Source organism: Parus major, chromosome 5 (assembly GCF_001522545.3).
Source record: "Parus major isolate Abel chromosome 5, Parus_major1.1, whole genome shotgun sequence".
Classification (NCBI taxonomy): Eukaryota; Metazoa; Chordata; class Aves; order Passeriformes; family Paridae; genus Parus; species Parus major.
Window position 1 is genome coordinate 22951965 of NC_031774.1, and position 22433 is coordinate 22974397.

At 41.2% G+C, this 22433-nt stretch overlaps 1 protein-coding gene across 35 annotated transcripts in view; it reads right to left on the bottom strand.

The window, feature by feature from the left end:
* MADD (MAP kinase activating death domain) overlaps positions 1 to 13008 on the bottom strand; it is a 54988-nt gene extending 41980 nt beyond the window's left edge. For 21 of the 35 annotated variants that reach the window (XM_015630612.1, XM_015630586.1, XM_015630593.1 and 18 more), the window contains exons 1-10: positions 12829 to 13008; positions 9693 to 10307; positions 6843 to 7146; positions 6354 to 6485; positions 4983 to 5096; positions 4232 to 4312; positions 3013 to 3069; positions 2093 to 2271; positions 1268 to 1503; positions 755 to 911 (exon numbers count right to left, since the gene is read on the bottom strand). In XM_015630612.1, the coding sequence (XP_015486098.1) occupies positions 755 to 911; positions 1268 to 1503; positions 2093 to 2271; positions 3013 to 3069; positions 4232 to 4312; positions 4983 to 5096; positions 6354 to 6485; positions 6843 to 7146; positions 9693 to 10307; positions 12829 to 12890 (1937 nt within the window). In that variant the 5' untranslated portion in view covers positions 12891 to 13008. The remainder of the gene's footprint in view (positions 1 to 754; positions 912 to 1267; positions 1504 to 2092; positions 2272 to 3012; positions 3070 to 4231; positions 4313 to 4982; positions 5097 to 6353; positions 6486 to 6842; positions 7147 to 9692; positions 10308 to 12828) is intronic. The other 14 variants (XM_015630610.1, XM_033515398.1, XM_033515397.1 and 11 more) reach the window with 1 other exon arrangement.
* Between the last annotated feature and the right edge of the window lie 9425 nt (positions 13009 to 22433).

A 22433-nucleotide genomic window follows, 5' to 3' on the forward strand; every position in this document is an offset into this window, starting at 1 on the left:
CTTAGCAAAGTTAATGAGGTCAAACATAAGTGAGTAGAGAATAGTGTATTAATTCACAAAACACATGAGTTTATGTAGGACAACTTCAAGGGAACTGGGAATCACAAGTAAAAGCGTTTTCTTTTTACACTAGTGATAAATCCCATTCTGTTAGGACCACTGGTGCTGTGTAAAATGCAAAATATGTGCAAGTCCAAGGCTGAAAGATCTCACAAACCAGCAAGGAATGAAAAGGAATAAAACTGGACACAAAACTCCAAGAAATATGGCCAAAAGCTACTATATAAAGTCTCCTTTCATTTTACTGAACACACAAGGTGGTCACAGGCAGTGGGTAGTACTAACAAGCTTTGCGTAACTATGGATAGGGAACAGAGATTAGAAAGAGCAGTAGGATGGGTGGGAGTATTTGTGGTACAGTGACAGAAATAACCAGAGAAAGAATAGCGTAGAAGAGAGGAGAAGAGAATTAGGGTGTGAGGAAATGACAAATGTCAAGTGGCATACAGGTAGCAAAAGAAAACCGGAAAATAAGGATGGAGAATCGCATTAAATGAATACACTAGCAAAGGGTTAAGAGGTTTGCTGTGATAACAGAGCAGCGAGAAAATTTACTTCAGTGTCAGTATTCTGCCCAGACAAAAAATAAAACAACAGCCTGGCAGGCTACAGGAAAAGGCTGCAAATGAGAAGTGGGAGAAGTCCAGCAATCTGAAATAACTCTCATGTGACTACGGACATGTTCCCCACTAACCTGTCATCAGTGGGATCAGAATCTGTTTCTTTCTCTGCTGGGACATTCAGGGCTTCAGCCAGCTGTGAATTGGTGTCATAGACTCGATAGTGGATGGGTTGCAGCTGGTGAGCATACCACTTGGGTTTGTCACCAATTAGGGCTGGGTCAAACATGTCTGCACAAAAAAACCGAGAGAGTTAATCAAACTCATTTACTGGTGTCAAAGGCTTCATGCACAGTGACGCTACCCTCTACTGGGTATTGCACAAAAGGACAGTCTTTAAGAAGCCTACATGACTTCTCCATAATCAAACAAGAGGAAAAATTAATTGAAGGAGCAACTCGCCAATAGCAGGGCTAAGTTGGGAGAAACCCATGAGGCCATACATAAAAAGAGAAAAATATTCCTTGAACTAGATTTTCCTCCCCAGCAGGACAAATATGGTATAAAATTAAACCCTTCCCCAGAATGCCTGGTTTTTAAATTCCTGCATTATATCCAAGTGCAGGAAAGGCAAGACCAACACTTACTGTTATGAATTCTTTGGAAAGCATAATTAGTAGGGTTGAGTGACCATTCTCCAAAGTATTCTACTGCCTGCGTTCTGGAAAGCTTATCTGCAAAAGGCGTTTGCTTCGGCCTAGAGGCAAGGAAAGAATTTGCCTGGAAGGCCACCACTGGTCGTGGGAAGAGACGAAGAGTGCGAGTATGCATTTGGAATCCTTGCAAAACATTTGGTGAGTTGAAGAATCTCACCATAGCAACCCTAAAAAGAAGCAGAGAACAATATATATGAGATGAAAACACAGCGCATAATAAAAAAGTACAAAGAGGACCCTTAAAAGGCATGCCATAGACAATGTTTCAAGTCTTTGAAGAATGGTAACCTAACTCTTCTTAGAAAACAGCTGTCTTGCAAAAAATAAAAGAAAAATCCAAACAAACCAAGACCCAAGAAACCACTTTGTTCTAATTCACCATCTTAACACAAACACCCATTCAGAGAAGGATATCATTCTCATTTCTACTAGCTGAGGTAACAAATAAGTCCCCAGCTTTTTTTTTTCTGTATTTTTTTCTTTTGATTTAAGATGAGGATACAGACTGACAAATCCAGGTAAAGTGGATGATCTATAGGAAAATGCAAGTAAAACACCCCCTCAAGATACAGTTATGTTCATGCAGGTAACAGATATGAGATAAACACTGTGATTACTGCTATTTTTCCCCACATGATGTCGAGTAAAATCTAAAACAGTACCTGACAGATGCTGTTTCACTCACACAAATGTTTATACTGCCCTCAAGTGCAAACTTTTATGAAGACTCAATGCTATCTTCCTGTTAAGCCTTACCTGGTAGCCACATCGACAGAGTCCACATCGTTTCCATAGATCAAAGGGTTGAATTCTGTGGAGGGAGTAGACTGCAAATCATTCTGTGGTCTTCCCAGCAGCAGAGGCACCTCCTGCCCCTCATGAAACTTCTCTAGATTAAGAATGGGCTGAGTATTCAGGCTCATGCTGGCCAGGGCCTATTGAAGGACATTATGCACACATTCAGCAAGAACAGTTATTTAAGGAACAAAAGATCAGAGCTACCCAGCCCTCTAGGCAATTGCAACAATTATGCATGCTCCATTAATTTGTCTTAAACCACCTCCATGCTGAGTCAACAAGTATCTCTAGGCCCTCCTTTATGTTGATTGTCAAAATGATCTCCTCAGTGCTGAAACAGTCCTGGAACCAGTCAAGGAGTAGCACAGAATTCCACTTTGCTAGATCATTCATGACATGAAAACAGAGTCCTAACTGAACCACTAGTAGAACGGCACTGCACTCTACTGCTTGTAGAGTTATTTTCATGTGTGATTTGAATACATCTTGGGAACTAGAGGCCTTGAAACTTGCCCTTAAAGGTGGCTATTCGACCAGTAATTTGAGACACCTCTACACAAACATCTGCTTGTATCCCTGAAAACCTCCATTTTCCATTTGAATGAAGTCTTCATCTGTCCATAAAGCTACCTCTTCAACACTCATAAAGTCTTCAAGGAGCAGCACAAGTGGTGAATCAGTCCTGGACACCCAGACCAGGTCTCCTAAACCTATCCTAAATCTTCCTCATTTATCCCATTTGCCCACCAAGGCATCATCTTTTAATTTAAAAAATAAATTAATAAATAAAACCAAAACAAAGAAAGAAACAAATAAAACATACTCCAAAGGAAAAAGGTAAAATGGAAAATCGAGGGGAAAAGAATAAAATAAAGAACCTTGTTGTCAGGAGTGAGCAGCTGTTTCTGAGTGATTGCAGTCATGCTAACCAGACACTGGAGGCAAGATGGAAGATCATATGATAACACCACAGCAGCCCATCAGAGCCAAGACGAACACATGACCACAGAGAAACAGATGGAAGGAAAAAAAAATATCTATTACTACCAAATATCACGAATGAGAGGAAAACAAAAGGGACCACAAAATAGACACATCTTAGGAAAGAGGTGTGACTGCCCCACCCCCAAACATTCATATCTGGCCACTTTAGAAACAGTCAAGCCTGTTGTCCTTAATGATGCAGCTAAGAACTTTCTACAACAGTTTAAAATCAGATATCCTGAAATTCATTTATTGACTCTAAGATGCAAAGGCACACAGAAGTGTTAATGTTAGTAATGTGGACCACAGTTTGTCTACTTCGTACCAGCAGTACCCCTCTGCCAATGGCAAACCCTTAATGACACTGTCCATACACAGGGGATGTAAGCTGACCTTGGGTGAACACTCTGAGAATTTTAAATTTGTCTTGATAAAAATTGCAACTTGTTCTTCTGATACTCAAGTTTGCCTTTGCAGTAGTGAGAAAGTTTTGCTAAATAGTGCCTGAAATTGCAAGGGGGTGAGGCAGCAGTAGGGGGAAGGCTGATCTAACAAAACTCCAGGCAACACATCACTTCCATCTGTGCTGACAGCAGGTACCAGGATATCAGAGAGGTTACACACTTTCCTCTCCTTGTCTATGAGGAAAGAGAAAGAGCAAACCTCATCACATTAGTACACACTTTACCTTTAGATACTGCATGCAGCGTGCATAAGGAAAACAGAAATAAAGAGATAAAACCTGCTTGACACGATCAGCCAGGATGACCCAAGCTGATTAATGGCTTAGCAGGACCTGAGAGGAGAGACTGACACTTCACACACAGATCTGTGAATGGAGGGGAAACAAAGATGATCATAGCTTGATGGATCAAGTCAGAGTTTAAAGCCCATATGGCAAACGTAAAGGAGGAATCTGGAACTTTCTGCATCAACTGGAAACAAGTTAGCCCCAAACAACAGTAAAAATAAAAAACCATCTGTTGAGTACAGGGACATTTCAGCTTTACATTCACTGACTTCCATTCTTATCCACTATAGCAGAAGAGCTGGGCAACACTACATATGCTACGTTCTACTGAATCAGAGTCCTTTCCACAAAGTGCACATTACCTGTTTCAGATGCTTTTTCAGCTCTGAAGCCTCTGGTTCTGGCAGTGCTGGCAATGATTCTGCATTTGTGGGAACAATCACCTGGAATAAAGCACAACAACACACTAAAAATTCTCCAGGTGTAGTCACTTCCAAAACAGAACCCTCTGAATCTCCAGCACCAAGATCACTCCAGACACCAAGGAATAAAACACAAAAGTAAATTAAGAATTAAAAAACCCCCCACATTCTCAGACACAGACAACTGCTTTTCACTTCTTTATGGTTGTTACTGTTTACAATATAATAAACAGTTGAGTTACTTTATCATTTACCACAAAAAAGAGAAATTTTAATTGACCCACACTTTCCATCACGTAGATGATGTTACACACATTTTCCTTGAATTAGCCTTGCTCATACCCTTGTAGAAAGTGAGACACATAGCCCCACTTGAATGGGAAGACTCTTAACAGACTGGATTTCTTAGGTAGGGCTGTAAACACAGTCTGACAATAAGTCAAGAAGAAAGTTCTATCATTTGGTTGAAGATTTACCTTCTAATGATAGAGTCAAATCAATTAACTGAAAAATGATGCCAAATGCAAAAGACATGGGGACCTTGAGACACAACAAGGAATGGAATCCTAAAGTTTAAAATGGACGTAGCAAAGGCAGTCTGAGGGCAGACATTACTAAATTCTCAGTGAATACACTAGTGACACTACACAGTTCCTGGAAACAGACACCAGTTCTTACGGGTGCCACTTACCCTATTGGTATCCAGGTCAATAAGCCATACATCATCAGGCATTTTAAAATCCAGTTTGTAAAGGAAGAAACTTGCTGGAACACCAATGATATAAGGTGTAGGGGCTAGAAGCAACTGAGAGAAAGACAGACTTTACTAAGGACAAGATCTGCATTTGATATCACCATGTTCTTCCCAAATATTTATTTATTGACTACAGTATGTTTATAGCAGAGTAGACAACACAAAAGGCATTGATAAATAAGTAATTAATACTGTACAATGGAAGTATTAAAAAAAAAAAAAAAGACAAAAAAAAAAGTTAATAAAATCCCCCACACAGAAAGCCTCAATTTTCACCTAGGAGAAAATACATTTCCATCTCCCATGTTCCATGCCCCACTCCCACCCAGGACATAATTTATATGGCTACATGGCTCTTCAGAAACAGTTTGCCATGTCTGTTATGGACCATAAAAAAAAAACAAATGTTCATAGTAAGAGCCTAAGTTGAAAAGCAGGAAGTCATGGATGAATACATACTCAGCTCAAACTGAGTCTGTGCCATTGCAAATAGTCACATACAAGGACTTTACCCTTATGCCTGTAGTAGTAATTTGGTTTCAAAATAATAACATCTCTAAGAAGTACAAGATAGACACATTTTTTCAGATGAATGTGAAAAACCTATGGGGAAATTCAGGTTGCTCATGACAAGGGAATGAGCAGAGGAAAAAGGTTTGAATCAACCAGGCACATAGCAGCTTGAGACCAGTGGCTTGGGAGGCTAATTTATTCTTTTAATCTAGAACTGTTGGCCACCTCCAAGGAGGGGTACAAGAACAAACCTGCAGCATCAGGATATCATCAGGATAGCACCGAAGTCATAATATGGTCTGAATTCTATCTTTCCAAGCAGAATAATGAGTTCCTGCAAAGAGCTGACTAATGGCAAAACCCAGGCTCCCAGCTGAAGTAACACAACACTTCATATTTCTGAGATTGCAGGCAATAGTTTCTGAACTCTGAATCAAAGAGCCCTCAAGCATCCTTAAATATTGCTCTGGACCCTCCTCAACAAACTTTAATACTCAGTTTTGAGGAGGGAGGGGGTAAATATCATCATAATATTGTCAATCTATGGTCGTTCAGCCATTGTTTGTGAACTACTGCTTTGAATCATTCTATTCACTGAGTATCTTCACTCTGAAGATATCCCACATAAGTGGTGTTACCTATGATTTAAATAGTCACTCTCAAGCAATGTTCTTTGCAAGGCAGACTTTGATAATCTCTGAGAAGACAGTGAATAAAAAAAGGACTACAACTAACTGAGTTTTAGACATCACAGAAACATCTTTTGTGAAAGACCAATAAAGGAAAAATATGTACCTGTTCTGCAGAGGCCATGCAGGTGGGAAGCAGAGGGATCACTGGGAACATGTACTCTAATGGGTAGATCATGGCCACAAAGGCCATCACAGACATTGAAAGTGCATTATAATCTCGGGACTGCAATACAACCTGCAATCAAGAAACTCCCATTAGCACTGCAGCAACCATTCACTTCTAATACTCCCCTCAGGTGTATAAAAAGACCACAGATTTTGTGATCTCTGCAGACTCAAATTTGATGGCTGTGAACTGGTAACCCTCCATCAATCTGTCTGAAAACAAGCTTTGGGTGTTTTTTTTGAGGGGGAACAGAACTCTTCAAAACAGGAACTTCAGAAGAAGCTATTTATTCCCCCCATTCTCCACACACAAAATTCATTCCAGCCAGTGCAGAGAGACAGCTGTTCTACATATCCAGTCTACCCTGGTTTGAAAGAGGGCAGAACTTCCTACATACTCACCAAAGATCACCTTGTCCCTCCTTACCTTGTGCTCCAGAAGGATGCAGGTCAGCACCTGCAGGCAAGCATCCACTCCCAGTAACTCCAAAGGCAGATGTAATGGAAAATCCACCAAAGTGAAGCGGGATGGATCAGGAAGAGCAAAGGTCAAAGCTGGCTGTAACTCGTGTGGCAACACTTCCACATCCACCCGCTTCTGCCCAGCAACGGGCATGGGTGAGCGGAGCAGGCGGTATATCCAAGCCTCGATCTCCCGCAAGTCATGAAGCAAGGCGCTAGACTTTTCTTCCACCAGGAGGGAGCCTGTGAAAATCCGCCACATTGTATCCCTGGACAGGGAGAACGCCAAGATTAACACTCCAAGAACTTCACTTGACAGCCTTTCCGCAAGGCTCTTCCAGAGAAAGGGTAGATCCGACAAGGACTAGAAGAGTCAACTCATAAGCATTTGGTCACACAAAGGAATGGAAGATAGGCATTTAAGTTTCCTGACATAACTCACAATGTGAGGAAGAATAAATCTCTCTGTGGCAGGAATCCACACAAATATGCCACTTCAGACTTCATTCACACATTTAAAGGATTCAGTCAGGTCCAGATCTCTGAAGAACTCTCATTACCCTCCTGCCCGAAATTCAGTGGGCACACAGGATACTCTCCTGTCTCATCCAGAACTGTAGCAGATTGACTGCAGGACTCTGCTTCTAGCAGTCTACAAACCTTTGCTAGAATAGGAATGAAAACTAAGATAATAAAAATACCACATCCAAGATCTCCTAGATATTTTGGCATGATAAAATACCTTTCATCATTCTGTTCTAAACTGCCCAGTATCATTCTTAAGAGCTGAATAACCCATAGGAAAATTGGATCTATTACAGCTAAATCTCTGAAAGCTGTGGAAAAAAATTAGGTACCTGAGCAAAATAGCCAGCAAGTTTTCCAGACCCTAAGATGCCAATTGAAGAACTGTAGCTCATAGGCTGGCCAAAAAGCATGTACAGCATTGCTCAGGGCCTTCAGAGCTTCAAAACTCAGACCTGGATCTGAGAAGGGAACCACAGAGTCTTGTTCACTTCAGCCCTTTACCCTGTAGCACCTTCCCAAATAACTTCAGCCTGATAAATATCTTGAGCCCTTAGAAAGCTATGGGTTCAAACTGGAGGTTCTATCTTACAGTTCACAACTTTAAAAAAAAATAAAGAAAAGGAAAAAAATATTATGACACTGGAGGCTTCACAAAGAATAATTGATAAACACTTGGATGGCTCAAAATAAGGGGAGTTTGAGATTAGACTGAGTACATGATACAGCTCTCAGGAACTGTGATGCTTCTCATCATCCACTCTTGCTTTAGCTACTTGTCAGGCACATTAGGCTTCCAAGAGGTAAGCTCCACCTTTTGCCAGCTGTAAGGATTCAGTTTCACCTTTATTCTGCTACCACTTCAAAACAATTCTAGTTTTCCATGTCACCACATGGTAATTCAAACCTGCTGCTTTACTCTTCCCAGAGATGTATGCTCAATATTCCTTCTCTTGCCATCCTCATCCATCACTCAATTATTCTCTTTAAGAATTATGTCCAATAAGAGCAAATTTTTCAAATACCACACGTCATTTAAACACCAAATTGAGGAAAATCATGAAATTCAGTGGGGTATTTTTTCCTCAAGAATTATCAGGCTAAACCAAGTGACAAAATAACATTCCTTAACACATACTTCCACTGGGAGGAGAAGTTTTGCTCTGACAAAATAATTTATTCTCCATCAGTAGATTCAAGTGATTAATTTGCTAATGCAGGAATCAGTCATACTAGCCCAGAACACTCTCCTAGAAATATTCCAGGGCAGTAGCCCAAGAAGCAGGCCAGGGCTCCATGAGTAGGACACATTTTCCATTTCACACAAAATGTAAAGAGCTTATAAAGATAAAAGTTATCATAATTATAATCCTGTCATTTTTTGCTTTTGACAAGTTTAATTTGGAGTGTACCAAGCTACTTAACTCACATTATGTACAATCTCACAGTGCAGTCCCTCAAACTGTTGAGATAATCCTCTGCTTCTCCAGAGATTCATTTCATACTTTTTCTATTCAACTAGTACATTGGACAGGAAAACACCATCCTGGAATGGAGATGTCAGGCACAGCAGCACAGATATATGGAATACATGAAACATTGTTCCTTCCATACCCTACAGTGCAACTGCTTTTGTTACATACTCCACACTGTAACAGCAGATAGATTATGTTTACTCCATTGTATTAAATATACACCAAGTTCCTGTCAATTTGCTGTTACCAACAACCATTCCCATGTTTCCTAGACGACTATGTTTTCTACCTCTCCTCCCTCTCTCCTTCAAATATTGTACTTTGACCTATTTCAGCTGATCCTGCTTCTCTAGTCTTTTCTCTCCCACGCTGAAGTTCAGACTGTTTCATAAGCTTGTTAAGCACATTTTCATCATTTCCCTCCTGCCCCAAGTGGAAATTCTCTCTGTTATTTCTTGGCTGCTTCTAATTTCCCAGAGAATCAGTCCTGACATATACTGCCACAGAGCTTAAATGCCAAAGCAACGGTAACAGCAGTCAGCACTCAGCTTCAGTGGTCAGAAGGGTAGTGCCTCCTTAGGAGCATCAAAAATGAAAATTATACCAGATTACAGAATCAGAGAGAGAAGTTTTAAAGAAATTGTTATAAAAATTTCCTTTTCCTACTGTGAACCTGGGTTAAAACAGTGAAAAAGGCCAACCCTTGGTCTCTGGCTGCTTCTGCAACCACATCTGCAGCCACAATTCACCATGTAAATAAACTGCAGCACTGAACACAAACACTAGGAGGAAAAAGCTCTTCCCTCTCAACGTACCTCTGCACCCCACGTGGAATCCCCAACTTCTTGCCCAACAGTCTCTCACTACAGCAGTCCACAAGTCTCTTGAGGGTGTAGAGACACTCACGGAAGGTGGAAAAGAAGGGATAATGACTAAGGATGCACAGAGAAGTCAGAGTGCTGTTCCGAGAGCGATGGCTGCCTTTGGCCAGGCGCTTACTGCGCGGGGATCGATTCACGTCAGGGGTAGACTCTGCACTGGGAGCCTGCAGCGAAGAACCGCTCTCTGAACTCTCAGTGCCCACTTCCTCTTGGGGTGCTGACACATCCCCAGATTTAGGGATCTTCTGTCCCTCTCGAGCTCGATGTCCCCCCGTGCCTTCTCCCTTCTCCTTGGGTACCCGCTTCTGGAAGGAGCGGTAGAAGTTGACGCAGATTCCATAGCGAGTGACCCCCGTATCTTTGTCTGTGAGGGTGAAGACGAAGGAGGTGTCATCACGGAAGCTCATGCGCTTTTGCCGCACGCTCAGGCATCCTTCTGGCTGGCAGAAGAACACGACGTCGGGTGGGAGAGGAAAGTCTGCGTGGTCTTCCAGAGGGTAACGCCGCAGCAGTTCAGGAGTCTGAGCAACACTATCGCTGCTTGGGTGCCTACCAAAGAAACAAACAAAAAAAACCCAGACATAGTTGACTAATAATAAATATTTCTGGGAACTTCCTATTAATGTGTCAGGAGCCTGTGGACTCAGCTTCATATTTGTTTCCTCTCTTCCCTACTATCCAGGGAAAGTGCAGCTTCTCAGCCACTAGCCACAAAGCTCACTCAGCAGCATAAGGCAGAAAGGTTAAGTAAAGGAGTCTAAGTCTTCTACAATCATTAACAAGGAGCCTGTTCAAATCTGATTAAGAAAAGGCCTTCCAGGAATATGTAGTTCCCAGGAGAACACTGTATTGTCATGTTGCTCTGACTTTGATTTTCAAAATTAATTTAACTGCACAGGTTTCTGGGCGACACTTTGGTAGGAAACATACTGTCCCTCTCCAAATACACAGTCAGAGGAAAAGCTCCTAGATTTCAGCCATTTATGAACAAGATGCAAAATTAAATTAGATAATCCAGTATCAATTCTTAACTGGGAAAACAAGAATTTACAAGGGAAGAACTCAGATAAACAGTGGAGTGATATGGACCCCATCCTAAAAACATTTTCATTAAAAAGTTCTAGCAACCACACAAACATATGTGTTTGATTTTCAGATTGGAATTTAGAGTGTAATTTATATAAAAACTCTATGGTAACATGCACAGCTATTTACCACTGTGACTCACTAATCTTTGTACCACAAATCACTACAGAAACATGAAGACAGAAAGGCAATACTGTTGTTTCCTAATTTTCCACTAGATTCTTCCAAGATATTATGCTTTTGACTATTTCAAAATACAAATGACACTTGCTTTTTTCATATATGAGATGTACTCAAACAAGTAGTAATAGAATGCTCATAATTTACAAAAGAAAATCACTGGTGTAAATGGCTCTGCTGACTAATTCTTCCAAACTAATATTTTATTTAAAACAAGGAAAAATGCTTTCATAATAAAACTGGTAAAAAGATTTATACTACCTGCAGAGTTAGATACTGAAATACTGTATGAAAAAAAAAAGAAACACTAGAATGCTTTTATATGTTAATGGACACAATTAATGCATCATCTGCCTAAAAAGAAATGTCAAATAATGCTGGTACTATCTAGACAGTCTAGATAGTCATTTGGCAGCAAATGGTCCAAAAAATGACATCAACAAAGTACGAGTGCAGGTATCACCATTTCACATCTTTGCTGTAATGTTAGCTACAAGAACAGAGTTTTCTCAGACATGGAGAAAGTTTGAACCTAGAAGCCCCAAAAAGCATTGCACTTTGTGCACAGTGGATAACAAGTTGTAACAATAAAGGCCACATGGAGCTCCTAATGGCTTTGTAGGAGAAGCTACTTCAGCCAGCTCCATCTCTCATCATAGTCATTTGCCAAAGTGCCAAATGAGACAGCACCTCTGAGCAGTATCAGTCTAACCAGCATGGGATGGCAAAAAGCAAGAGAACTGTAGGAGTCCAGAAGCGATAGTAGCAAATTTCTAAGTGAGAGCATCAGATACCATAAGCTTCACTGGAGGAGGCAGCCAACATTTCTAGCTCCTCTTCCTAGTTGGTGACACACATACAGAAAATTTGGTTGTTTTTCTACAGACAGTAAGAAGTATTAAACTGTTCCAGTGTTCTGTCCGTAAAATGCAATAATAAAAAAACTAGTAGTCAGGATTATGTAATTTCCTCCACTCAGCCTATTTAAACATTGCATTCAAAGTATTCTGAAAAGAAAGCAAGAGGTACAGCAACAAGCTGATGCACATGAACCTCTGATATTTAGAAGTGAAACCAAAATAGACTTTGGCATACACCCATTACATAGAATTTGCAGAAAGCTACTGCATAAACTTTGAATAAGGAAAAAATAACATTTACTGAGCACCTATATGTTTGACAAACAGAACACATCAACCCTTCATTTCATATGTGCTTTAAGTAAATATGCATAACATTTTATCTATTAATAACAATTTAAAACCAGAAAGCATTCATGTCATTCCTATGAGGATAAATAAGTATTAGAGGGAGAAACAGCCAAGTAAAGCAAGTTCCAGATTTTTTTCTAAACTGAGTTTACAGACTACATTTCAAAAGCTAGATAAGTAGCATTTTTCTACTAGTAGTACATTACTAGTAATAAAAGTAGTAGAAAACTTGTCTTGTACTTGCATTTAGCTTTCAGTGTTTCCAATTTGTGAATCCCTCTGTCCTGATGCTAGCAGAAGCAAAGTTCAGATACACAGACTACCAGAGAGTGATAGATAAATTAGCTTTTTTTAGTCACCCTTTTCAGATCCTTGAAAAGAAGTCTGAAGACCACACATTTAAAAACTTTGATTGCACTAGTATCTTTCAAGAAGTGCCCTGGCTCAAGTAGGTGCTCCCCTCAGGGGAGCACTCTGCACACACTTCAGACAGCACTTCCTGAGCGTCAGGCAAGGTCTCACCAGTGGATGCAAGGCTATTTATCCCCCCTCTACTGCCCAAGCAAAAGCTCTGTTGGACTGTTTTACCTTACCTGGCTCCAATGATCACAAGATAGTCAAGTAGCCGAGAGCAGGTTTTCTTTTTCTGCACCATTGTCCTGGATGCCCCTCTCTATGTCATCTCAAGGAATTTCTGTTCATTGATGCAGTGGTCAGTTATCCCATCAGCCGTGAGGAACAGAATCTGCTTGGAACTGTCTGCCAAGTCCAATCTACAACCAAGAAAAGTAAGAGTGTCAAAAGCATAACCAGGAATATACAACACAGAAAAGCAACTTAATGGCCTTAATTATATTCCCAAAAATCCTCAACGTTCTGTGCAGTCATGGTCATCCACACATCTCTATCTTCATGAGTATAAAAACACAGCCATACGCTCACAAGAGCAGAGAGATGAAAAACACACAAAAAAGTACAAGAGTATCAAAAATTAATGGTTGGAGTAGAACATCTTAGAGGTCTTTTCCAGCATAAATGAGTCTATGATTCTGTTCTAAGGGGGAACACTGACAAACAAAGCTGCCTATCAATGGCAAAGAACTACTCATTAAATGGTTTGTGTGTCGCTTAGGAAAATCCGTAAGATTCCGAGAGTGCTTGGGAAGGGAGCTTCAACCGGCAAGACTGAAGAGAAAAAACAAACCACAACCTGAACTTTAACTGTGGGATAAACAAAACAACTAAAGGAAGGGTAACACCAGAAATCCAATTTTATAAAATGCATCCCACCATCCCAAACCTGCAAATGGCTGTCAGCAGCAATGATCTCCACAATTCCCGAAGACTGTGATCTCTAACACTTTTTCTGTGAACATACAGAACTGCTGTTCTACAGAATTGCAGTTTGCAATAGCTAAAGTGCACCTTGTAAATCATACTGGGTTTTTCACTTACTTCATTCAGCTCCATTTCTCTTGTTTAATTTCACTTCTTACTCTTGATACCCATGCCCCCTGCAGCTGATTTCTCTGAATACTTTATGATAGGAAGATCCTTTTGGCAAAATGAGATTTTACTGCAGCATTACTACTTGCCAATAATTATGCTTAATAGATATCCAGAAAATAATTCTTTCCAATCCCACCATTCATAGTTCATAGAATTCATGAAAGAACCAGGAGAAAAATAAAGTTTTAAAAAGTAATACAGTTACACATTACCTTATTCCCTACAGTATTTGAAACCAACCTGAAAACAGAAACTTTCTGAAACTGAAGGGCCTCAGAAACTCTAAAAATCAGAGATACTCAGAGTATTCAAGAAGTTTACTGAGCATTCCAATGAAAATTTTAATAATAGTCATTTTATATTAAAAAAATTGAATTGATTGCTTTCTGGGGCATATTCAGAATAAGGTTTCCATTTCAGTTAATGTTTACATCCTAAGGCCATCATAGAATTACTATTACTGTACTAAAATCTTTCCGTATTGCAGCATAAATGTTTAGATTTTTCTTGTATAAAAGTATAACATCTTTACTAACAACCTGTAAATCTCAGCAAAATCAGGTAATTTTCTTGATGTTTCCCTCATTACTTCTTAAGCACTGTAATTTTTGGCATCTCAGAGTCACATTCAAAGTCCAGCAATATATCTGTTTTTTTCCCAGTCTTTCACATTGCAAGAACAGAGCAGGGAAATTTTATCTATTAGCCCTCCAAACGGCAGTAAGAACATAAAAACATTACAACAGCAAGAAAAAAAGCAGGTATGCAATTTATATAAAAGGAAAATCATACTTGTAAGTACTAATTAAGGAATAATAAACTGAAAGAAACTTTAACTCTCACATGTAAACAATATCACATTTTGTGAAACTTCTGTGGCATGTTTTTAGTAGAACCTCAACTATCAATTATCAACCATCTTCTCTGAGCAGCAATACTGCTGTAAATTATCTTCTCTGAACAACAGAGAAAATACAGACATAGGAAGCAAAGTTTCTGTTTCTGCATTTTAATGACATTACTGAAAACATTGTAGAATCTGTCCTGGAAAAGCTCTTTACCCTTGATATTCTCCAAATATCTTGGCAGAGAAAAACTCAAGAGGAACAAGACGAAGTTGGGATATCAAGTGGTCCTTTTTGTCTCCAGGCACTTTATCTGTTTTTTTTTTAAACTACTTTATCTGTTTTCTTTCCCAATAGCTTTACTCAGAACTCTTTAAGGAATGAACTGCTCAGTCACAGACAGGGGCATAGCAATAAGTCATCACAATGCAACCTAGAAGTATGACTTAAAGGAATTTCTGCTACTTTGTGGTAAGCAAAGATGTTTTTCATCAAAAACAGAGGCTACCCAACCCATCAGTGAAGGTGGAGAAAATACACTGCATTTGTTTATGACTGCAACTCCTTACACATATTCCCCACAGCTCTGCAAAGGAGTTAGCAAGGTACACGCTATGAAGGTCTCAGAAACCATGAAACTTCAAGAATATCTGAGCAGACAAGTACAAGGAACATATGCAGGGCTTACAATGTCCCTGGAATAGCTGAAGCTACATCTCACTGACATCAGACACTGAAGTTTCTGTCAGTTTTTAAAAAAAAAGATCTGAGCACTTTCTGTGATTTCTGCTTTCTATTGCAACACAAATACAAGGGAAACCAGACTGATGCAGAAGTGCCAGGGCTTCCAGAGCCACCTTCATGGATTTACTATACTTAACAACACGTAACAACACAACAGTTACAGTGAGACATAAGAGGACAAAGGCTTTTTTGGGGAAGATGATTTGTTGTTGGACTGGAGCAAGGGTAGAAGAATAAGAACAAAGTGTAGGTTTTTTGCCTTCCTCTATTCAATCTCTGGCTTCTTCAGAGATCTAGTAAAGGCTGATGACAGCATTTAGAAGAGTATTGCATCAGCATTTGTTGGAACTCATCTTCCTATTCCGGCTTGGAATCAGACACCGCAGTTGATGATCTGTATAAAGCAACACCAGCAGGCATCCCAGTCCTGCCTCCCCCTCCCTATCTGCCAAGAGCTTGCTTTCAGGCCAGTGTCATTCCCTTCTCTGTGCTGGCAACACACTTTGTGCAGCTAGAGGGAACAGCTACAGGCTGTGGAATTGATATAGACTAAACCTAACGCTCTCTCTTCTTCTCCCTCACCACTTTTGTTTTTACAAGTTTGGGTTTTTTTTTTTAACTCTGTTCATCAAATGGCCCCACAAATGCTTGTGCAGGCACCAAGAAAAGGTAGGAGAAAGTTAAGGGAATCTGGAAGACTTGACTGAACACAATGTGATCACGGAACTACACACAGCACCTCTACAGGCAATACAGAGGTAGCTTCTTTCTAAAAGATTTCCCATCATCCTTCCAATACCTCCTAGATTTTAGAGACTAAGTAGATTAGGATAGAAATAGATCAAACAACCAAGAGATACTTCAATTTTTCCTCTTTCACACTGGAATTTGGACCTGAACCAAGAGATTAGCTTGACTCTGAGATGGTGCAGGTTTTGACATTGATATGTCAAAATCTCTTCTCTCTCTCAAACTGCTTTAACTTTAGATTGCTTTCTCTGTAAAACATATTGGAACCAGCCCTTTGAAGGCTGAATCCTCAAGCAGCACCTGATGAGAAATTTTCTGTAACTTCAGCTCTAGAAAAGGAGAAAAATAGAGAAGTGAAGGCCCACCACAGAAACATACTGCACCAACAGATCACGTCTCAGACAACACCAAAATTGAAATAGGCACTTATATGGATGGTGAACGGGTTGGTGAGAGCTAACACTACCCACACACTGTAGCAGCTGTCAGCAATACTCACTAGTAAAAGTTGGCACCATACCTAAGCACAAAGAGAGAAGGCAAGAACCAGCACAAAACCACAGCTTACCAGTAACTCAAGACATGAAAAAAGTGTTCAAAACAACTAACAGTTCTATTACTGGCATTACTCTGCATTTCAAAATTCCCCAAACACCCACATTTTAGGTTGTAGCACAACTCCTTAGAGAACAATCTGCATGGTATTCTGCAATTTAAACTCCTCCCAGAAATAAAAGTCTATATAAACATGCACACACAGTCGTGAAAAGCACCACAGCACGTGATGGATACAGCAGCATGAAAGAACCCAAACAGATTTTTTATCTGTTTAGAGTCATCTGTGTCATCAGAGCCATGCCCTGAATTAGTCCCAAGAGACATGAGTTGTGCAGTACCCCTATTTCATCTCTCCCCTGGAGTCCTCAATCTTTGTTAAGAGTCTTCTCATTTGAGACACAGGCCTAGAGGAACAAAGCAATTTAGTCAAAGTATGACTTCAATACAGCAAACTGTTAATACAACTTGTGTCACTGTCCGGGGTCTGGCTGAGATGGAGGTCATTTTCCCCACAGCAGCCCTCCCAGTGATGTGCTGTGTACTGGTAACTGGAAGGATGCTGGTAACACATCAGTGTTTTGGCTACTGCTGAGCAGTTTTGGCACAGCATCAAGGCTGCCTCTGCAACATCTTCCCCCAGCAGTGCTGGAGAGTATGCAAAGTCTTGGGAGGGGACATAGCCAGGACTGCTGACCCAAACTGACCCAAGGATATCCCATATGACATCTGCTCAGGATAAAACCTAAGAAAGAGGAGGAGAAAGGCAGAGAATACATTATTTAAAACATTTGTAATCTGGAGCAACCGCTAAGCCTACTGGAGCTCTGCTTCCCAGGAAATGGCTGGACAGCACTTTCTTCTGGGAAGTAAAGAAAATTTCTTGGGCTCCTTTGCTTCCATGAATGCAATCTCTGCTTTATTAAACTGCCTTTACTTTGAGCCACAAGGCTTTTTCCATCTCATTTTCTTCATCCTGTCCTGCTGAGGAGGAGTGTGATAGGGAGGCTCAGTGGACAAAGTGGCATCCAGCCAAGGTCAACCCACCACACTCACATGTGGTTGTTTTCCTCACAGAGAGGCTTCCAGCTTGGCTGGGCCAGGCTTGCACTGAACTGCATGATGCCCAGCAGGTATTTACATCATTGCATGCAAAAATGGTATGAAGACAACACATTAATTTACAACAGGAAAGTACTAAGCCCTGCTTTCCTTACGACTCTTCCATGCTTTCAGAAGGTACCAGAAAGGCTTCTCCTTCCATAATCTCCAGCTTTTACCTGGTAAAAGTTCTAGTGCACAGTTCACTAGTCCATGGATACCTTTAGAATATAAATCAGCATCATACAATTCAATGTGCACACTGTCTGAATAAAGAGCATACATGGGACATTAATTTGTAAGAGAAAAAAGAGAAAATTGTGAAGGAGACAGAACAAATTACAGGACAGAAGCCACATAAATTACGGGTCACTGAAATTTCGCCTTGTGAAAGACCAAATTGCCAGTCACACCGAGAAGCAACTAAATTTTTAGTTGTCTTGGAACATCCTGAATTTCTATTTACTCCCAGCCAAGACAGTCTGTACTGAGTTCAGCTCTAATACCCACTATGCCTGACCTCAGTGCGTTGTTTTCTGTGAATTCAAGAATCACCAATCGAACTAAACTGAAAGCTGGAGCAAGCCAAAATAAGGCCAGGAAAATCAATGCCCACTGGGTTGATTTATGTTTCCTTTTCTCACATCACACACCTTGACTTATCTGCTAAGCTATGAGAAATAGGTGTGAGTACCTCAGACCAGCCAACCTCACCTGTATGGGCAGGAACACCATTTAACTCACTGCTGAACTGGAAACAACATGGTTTGAAGCACAATATGAACTGTTCATGGTAGCTTTGACCTGTCATTAGACATTTTAATAATCTTTATGGAATCTTTACCACTGAAATTTTGGTTACTTCTTCCAAGTGTGCTTCAAATGATCCCAGACATTATCTCTGGTATAACACATGTATTTTTTCTTGTACTGAGCTTTTAAAGAAGTAGACAGGCAGCCGTCTTTTCACATGAGCCATTTTTCATTTCCTCTGCTTAACAACCATATAAAACACTGCTAACAGTTTTATACTTTAAAATATGCAACATTCTAGGAAGCTCATTATTGCTATTATCCAGATACTACAGTGTTTCTGCTAACACAAGAAACACAGGCAACAGCAGAGATGAGAACACCTCCCCTTCTCCAGAACTTGAAAGAACATGGAACAATTTTTAAAATCCGACCTGGATGGACTTGCTATACTGGTGCAGCTGCTTTGTGTGTTACCATGCACCCTGGCAAGGCAGCAATCCATGCCAACACTGTGACTCCTAAGAAGATACTTGCACTTTGGGAAAAAAAAAAAAAAAAAAAGTGGGTATTTTCAAAGAATTGCAAGCATACCTAAACAATGACAGATTTATCTAGTATGGCTAATCTATAACATAGGTGTGGTTCTGCAAAATGCCTAGGGGATAGTTCCAAGCATAAGAAATCACCCAGTAAAGACCAGGACTGCAGGCAAATTCTAAAAGCATCCACGCTGAAGCACATGCATCACTTCAGTCAATAAGAGTTGCTTACAGGTAAAACATCAGATGCACCCCAACTATTTCCACTTTTCATCTATCAATAAATCTTGAGGGAAAGGACAGAACAAGCCAGATTAAAGAAAATTAAAGAACTAATGAGGAAAACAGGTTTTGGCAATACAAGAAGACTTCTTTTGAAGGCTGTCTCAATAAATATAATAATTTAAAGATTTCTTCCTTTTCAACTAAACAATGTTACCTCTTTGCCTTGTAAAACAGTACTGACACAGACAATCATCTTTTGCCTCCACATTAGTTTTCAAGATCAAATTGGAAGTAGCATAGGCAGGGCTGCTGACAGATAGACTGAAAATGACCAGAATTAGTTCACAAACAGAAGTATCATGCCACGCAAATGGGAGCTTTTTTGCAGCATCACGGAGTGAAGCTGGACTGATTCAGGTTCCCGGTTGCCATAGTGACAAATTTCCCAGTCCTTGCCATATGTCAGCCCTTCAATGTTGCTTCCTCTCTCCTCCCTGCTTCAGCCAAAAGCTTGGCTAAAGCTGCCTGCTGTACATGTGGGATCACGCAGTCACCACACATGCACATGCTGTGAATACAGACCCACAGGTAATCTGATTCAGATCAATCACCATAGCAACCCAATCTTTTAGTCCCTAGATTTTAGCCTGTCAGGTATATTTATAGAGCAGCTGCAGCGCTCCACCCCCTCTGCTCCACCACCAAAGCTCCCAGCACTGCCCACACTACCAACAAGCTTCACCCAGACACAAGGACTGCCCGGAGCCAGCACTGAAACAGAGCCCTCCTGGCACCTGCAGGCCCCAGGCCAGATGACAGCGCAGTACCTGCAGCACGCTGAACGCCTCCCAGTCCCTGAGCTTTCCATAGCCACGGGTACTACAAATATCAGGAGTCATTCTTGCCCATGGAAAGCCGAGTACCAACCATAGGTGACGAAATCCACTTATCCAGGTACCCACAGGACGCTTCCACAGACGCGCAGTGCAGGTACAAAAAGAACGTGCGGAGTGTGCTAACACAAACACGCAATCCTAACGGGAATTTGCAGGCAGCAGCAAAGCAGAGATTCCAGCAGCACCTGCCCCACAGAGCCACAGCTCCAACCCCAGTAGGTACATGAAAGCCATGAAGAAAATTCAAGACTAGGGCTTGAATGAACAACAAGAGATAAGCGTGTGAGGAAGAACGGTATGCAAATACTGTTATCCATTTTATTGCATTACACGCTCGGGGAAAACCATCAACAATAAACTAATGCAGGAAAAGCACACCCTTTTATAGTACTCCACTTCCTAATAGGAAGGAGATGACAGATTTTAGCCTCAGCCACAGGACATTTCACACGCTTCAATTTAGGTTAAAGACCTTATTCTCCTCCCCTCCTTTACTGTGTGAAACATCTCTCTCGTGATCCTTCCTGGGCAGGATCATCGTGCAGGGCATCACTCACTACAGAATCATAGAACAAAGTCTGGCATAAAAACCCTCTGCCAATCTGGCCAGTTCTCCGGCTCTACACTTGAATTTAAATTCATCTCTTATTCAAAAATAATCTCCAAAGATTTGCATGAGAGAACAGTAACACAAGGCCAACTCTTTTGAAGTCTGTCCCTTTTTGTCCCTCCTTGTGAAACATCACCATCACAAAATATGAGAGCCTTCTCGTTTTCGCTAACTCATCAGCTTTTCACTGATCCCCAAATCTGCTCTCATACATTTTACAAGGAGAGGGGGTGGGAGGAAGGAAGGGCAAACCGAAACCCACACAATGCCCCCAAGCCGAATTAGCCTCACACCGCCTGCAACCATTAAAGCATTACATTCTTTTCCAAGCCAGAACTGCTTTTGACTTGAGCTGAGAAACATTGGTGCTGCTTCTCAGTGCAGCCTAGACCCCAGCACCCAAAAGATGCTTCCATTCCCAGCCCTCTGCCCTGCTCCCATTTGAGCAGCAGGCCACGGTTCCCATAATGCAGGCACCAGAAGGCTTTTCCCAAAAGCCAAATGGTGTAAATGTACAGCCATAAAAAAATTAACAAGAAAACAACGAAGCATGTGACATTTGAGAGAACTGCTGGATGCAGCTGTAACTGCTAAATTATTCAGTGCTTTCCCTTGCCACAGGCGCCTCCCCCAGCCACACTGAGCAGCTCTGGGCCAGGAGACATCACTCATGGCATCACCACCACCAGCTACAGGCACATTCAGCTCTTTCCTGGAAATTGGTCACACAGACAAAGGGGACAACAATAAATTACAGCCATTTGTAAGACAGAGGAGGGGGAATGGTCACAACCAGTGTGGAAACACTGAAACATTGTTCAGGATAATGTGAACAAGAAAATAAAGTACTTTAAGTAATCCTGTCACTTGGCTGTTGTTGGCACTTCAAAACTCAGAGCCCCACATCTGTTTATCCTTATGTATTAGAAACACTCAGCCTACCTCCCCACGTGTACCACCTGCTTGTTATTCCTTCCCTCTACACACCTTCCCCTTCTCTTCAACACTGTGGGAGATGAGAAATTCCTACCCTCAAACCGATCCTACTGTTAATTTTGGTGATAAATCATAGTACCAGCTGGTCAGAAATGAAAGGAAATAAAAGAGACAAGCCCATTTTCCCTCTACAAGAGCTTAGGGGTGTGAGAAGCGTGGTTTGGCAGACTCACCCACACATAAACACTGGGGGAAGCAAGCTCGGAGTGAAGAAAGGACAGGAACCACCTCAAGCGACTGCTGGAGCCAGCAAATGACAGAGCAAGGGCTCTCAAGAGGACCTTCTGGACACTGGCAGTGGCAGCCACCACCGCAAAGGAAGGGAGGGAAAACACCACCCTGCTGGGCATGTATGTCTTAAGACAACTAACAAGAGAGAAGGGAGGAACCAGGTGGCCTGGAGGACAGAAGCAGCATGCCCAGCTCGTGGCTCCAGCAGAGCAGTTTAACTGCTTATCAAGAGGAAACAGATACGGCAGCAGAGCGGCTCAGCGTTTGTGGCTGCATGAAATTACGGTGGATATTGGTTTTAATTTGCAATTATCTGTATCACAAAAAGTACTCCTCTTCTCCCACTAGCTGATGATGAAACAGGCAGAGGCACAACTCCTCATCTCTTGTCACAAGGGCTTTTCCAGAGCAAGGACGAGATACCCAGGCAAGCAGAGATCC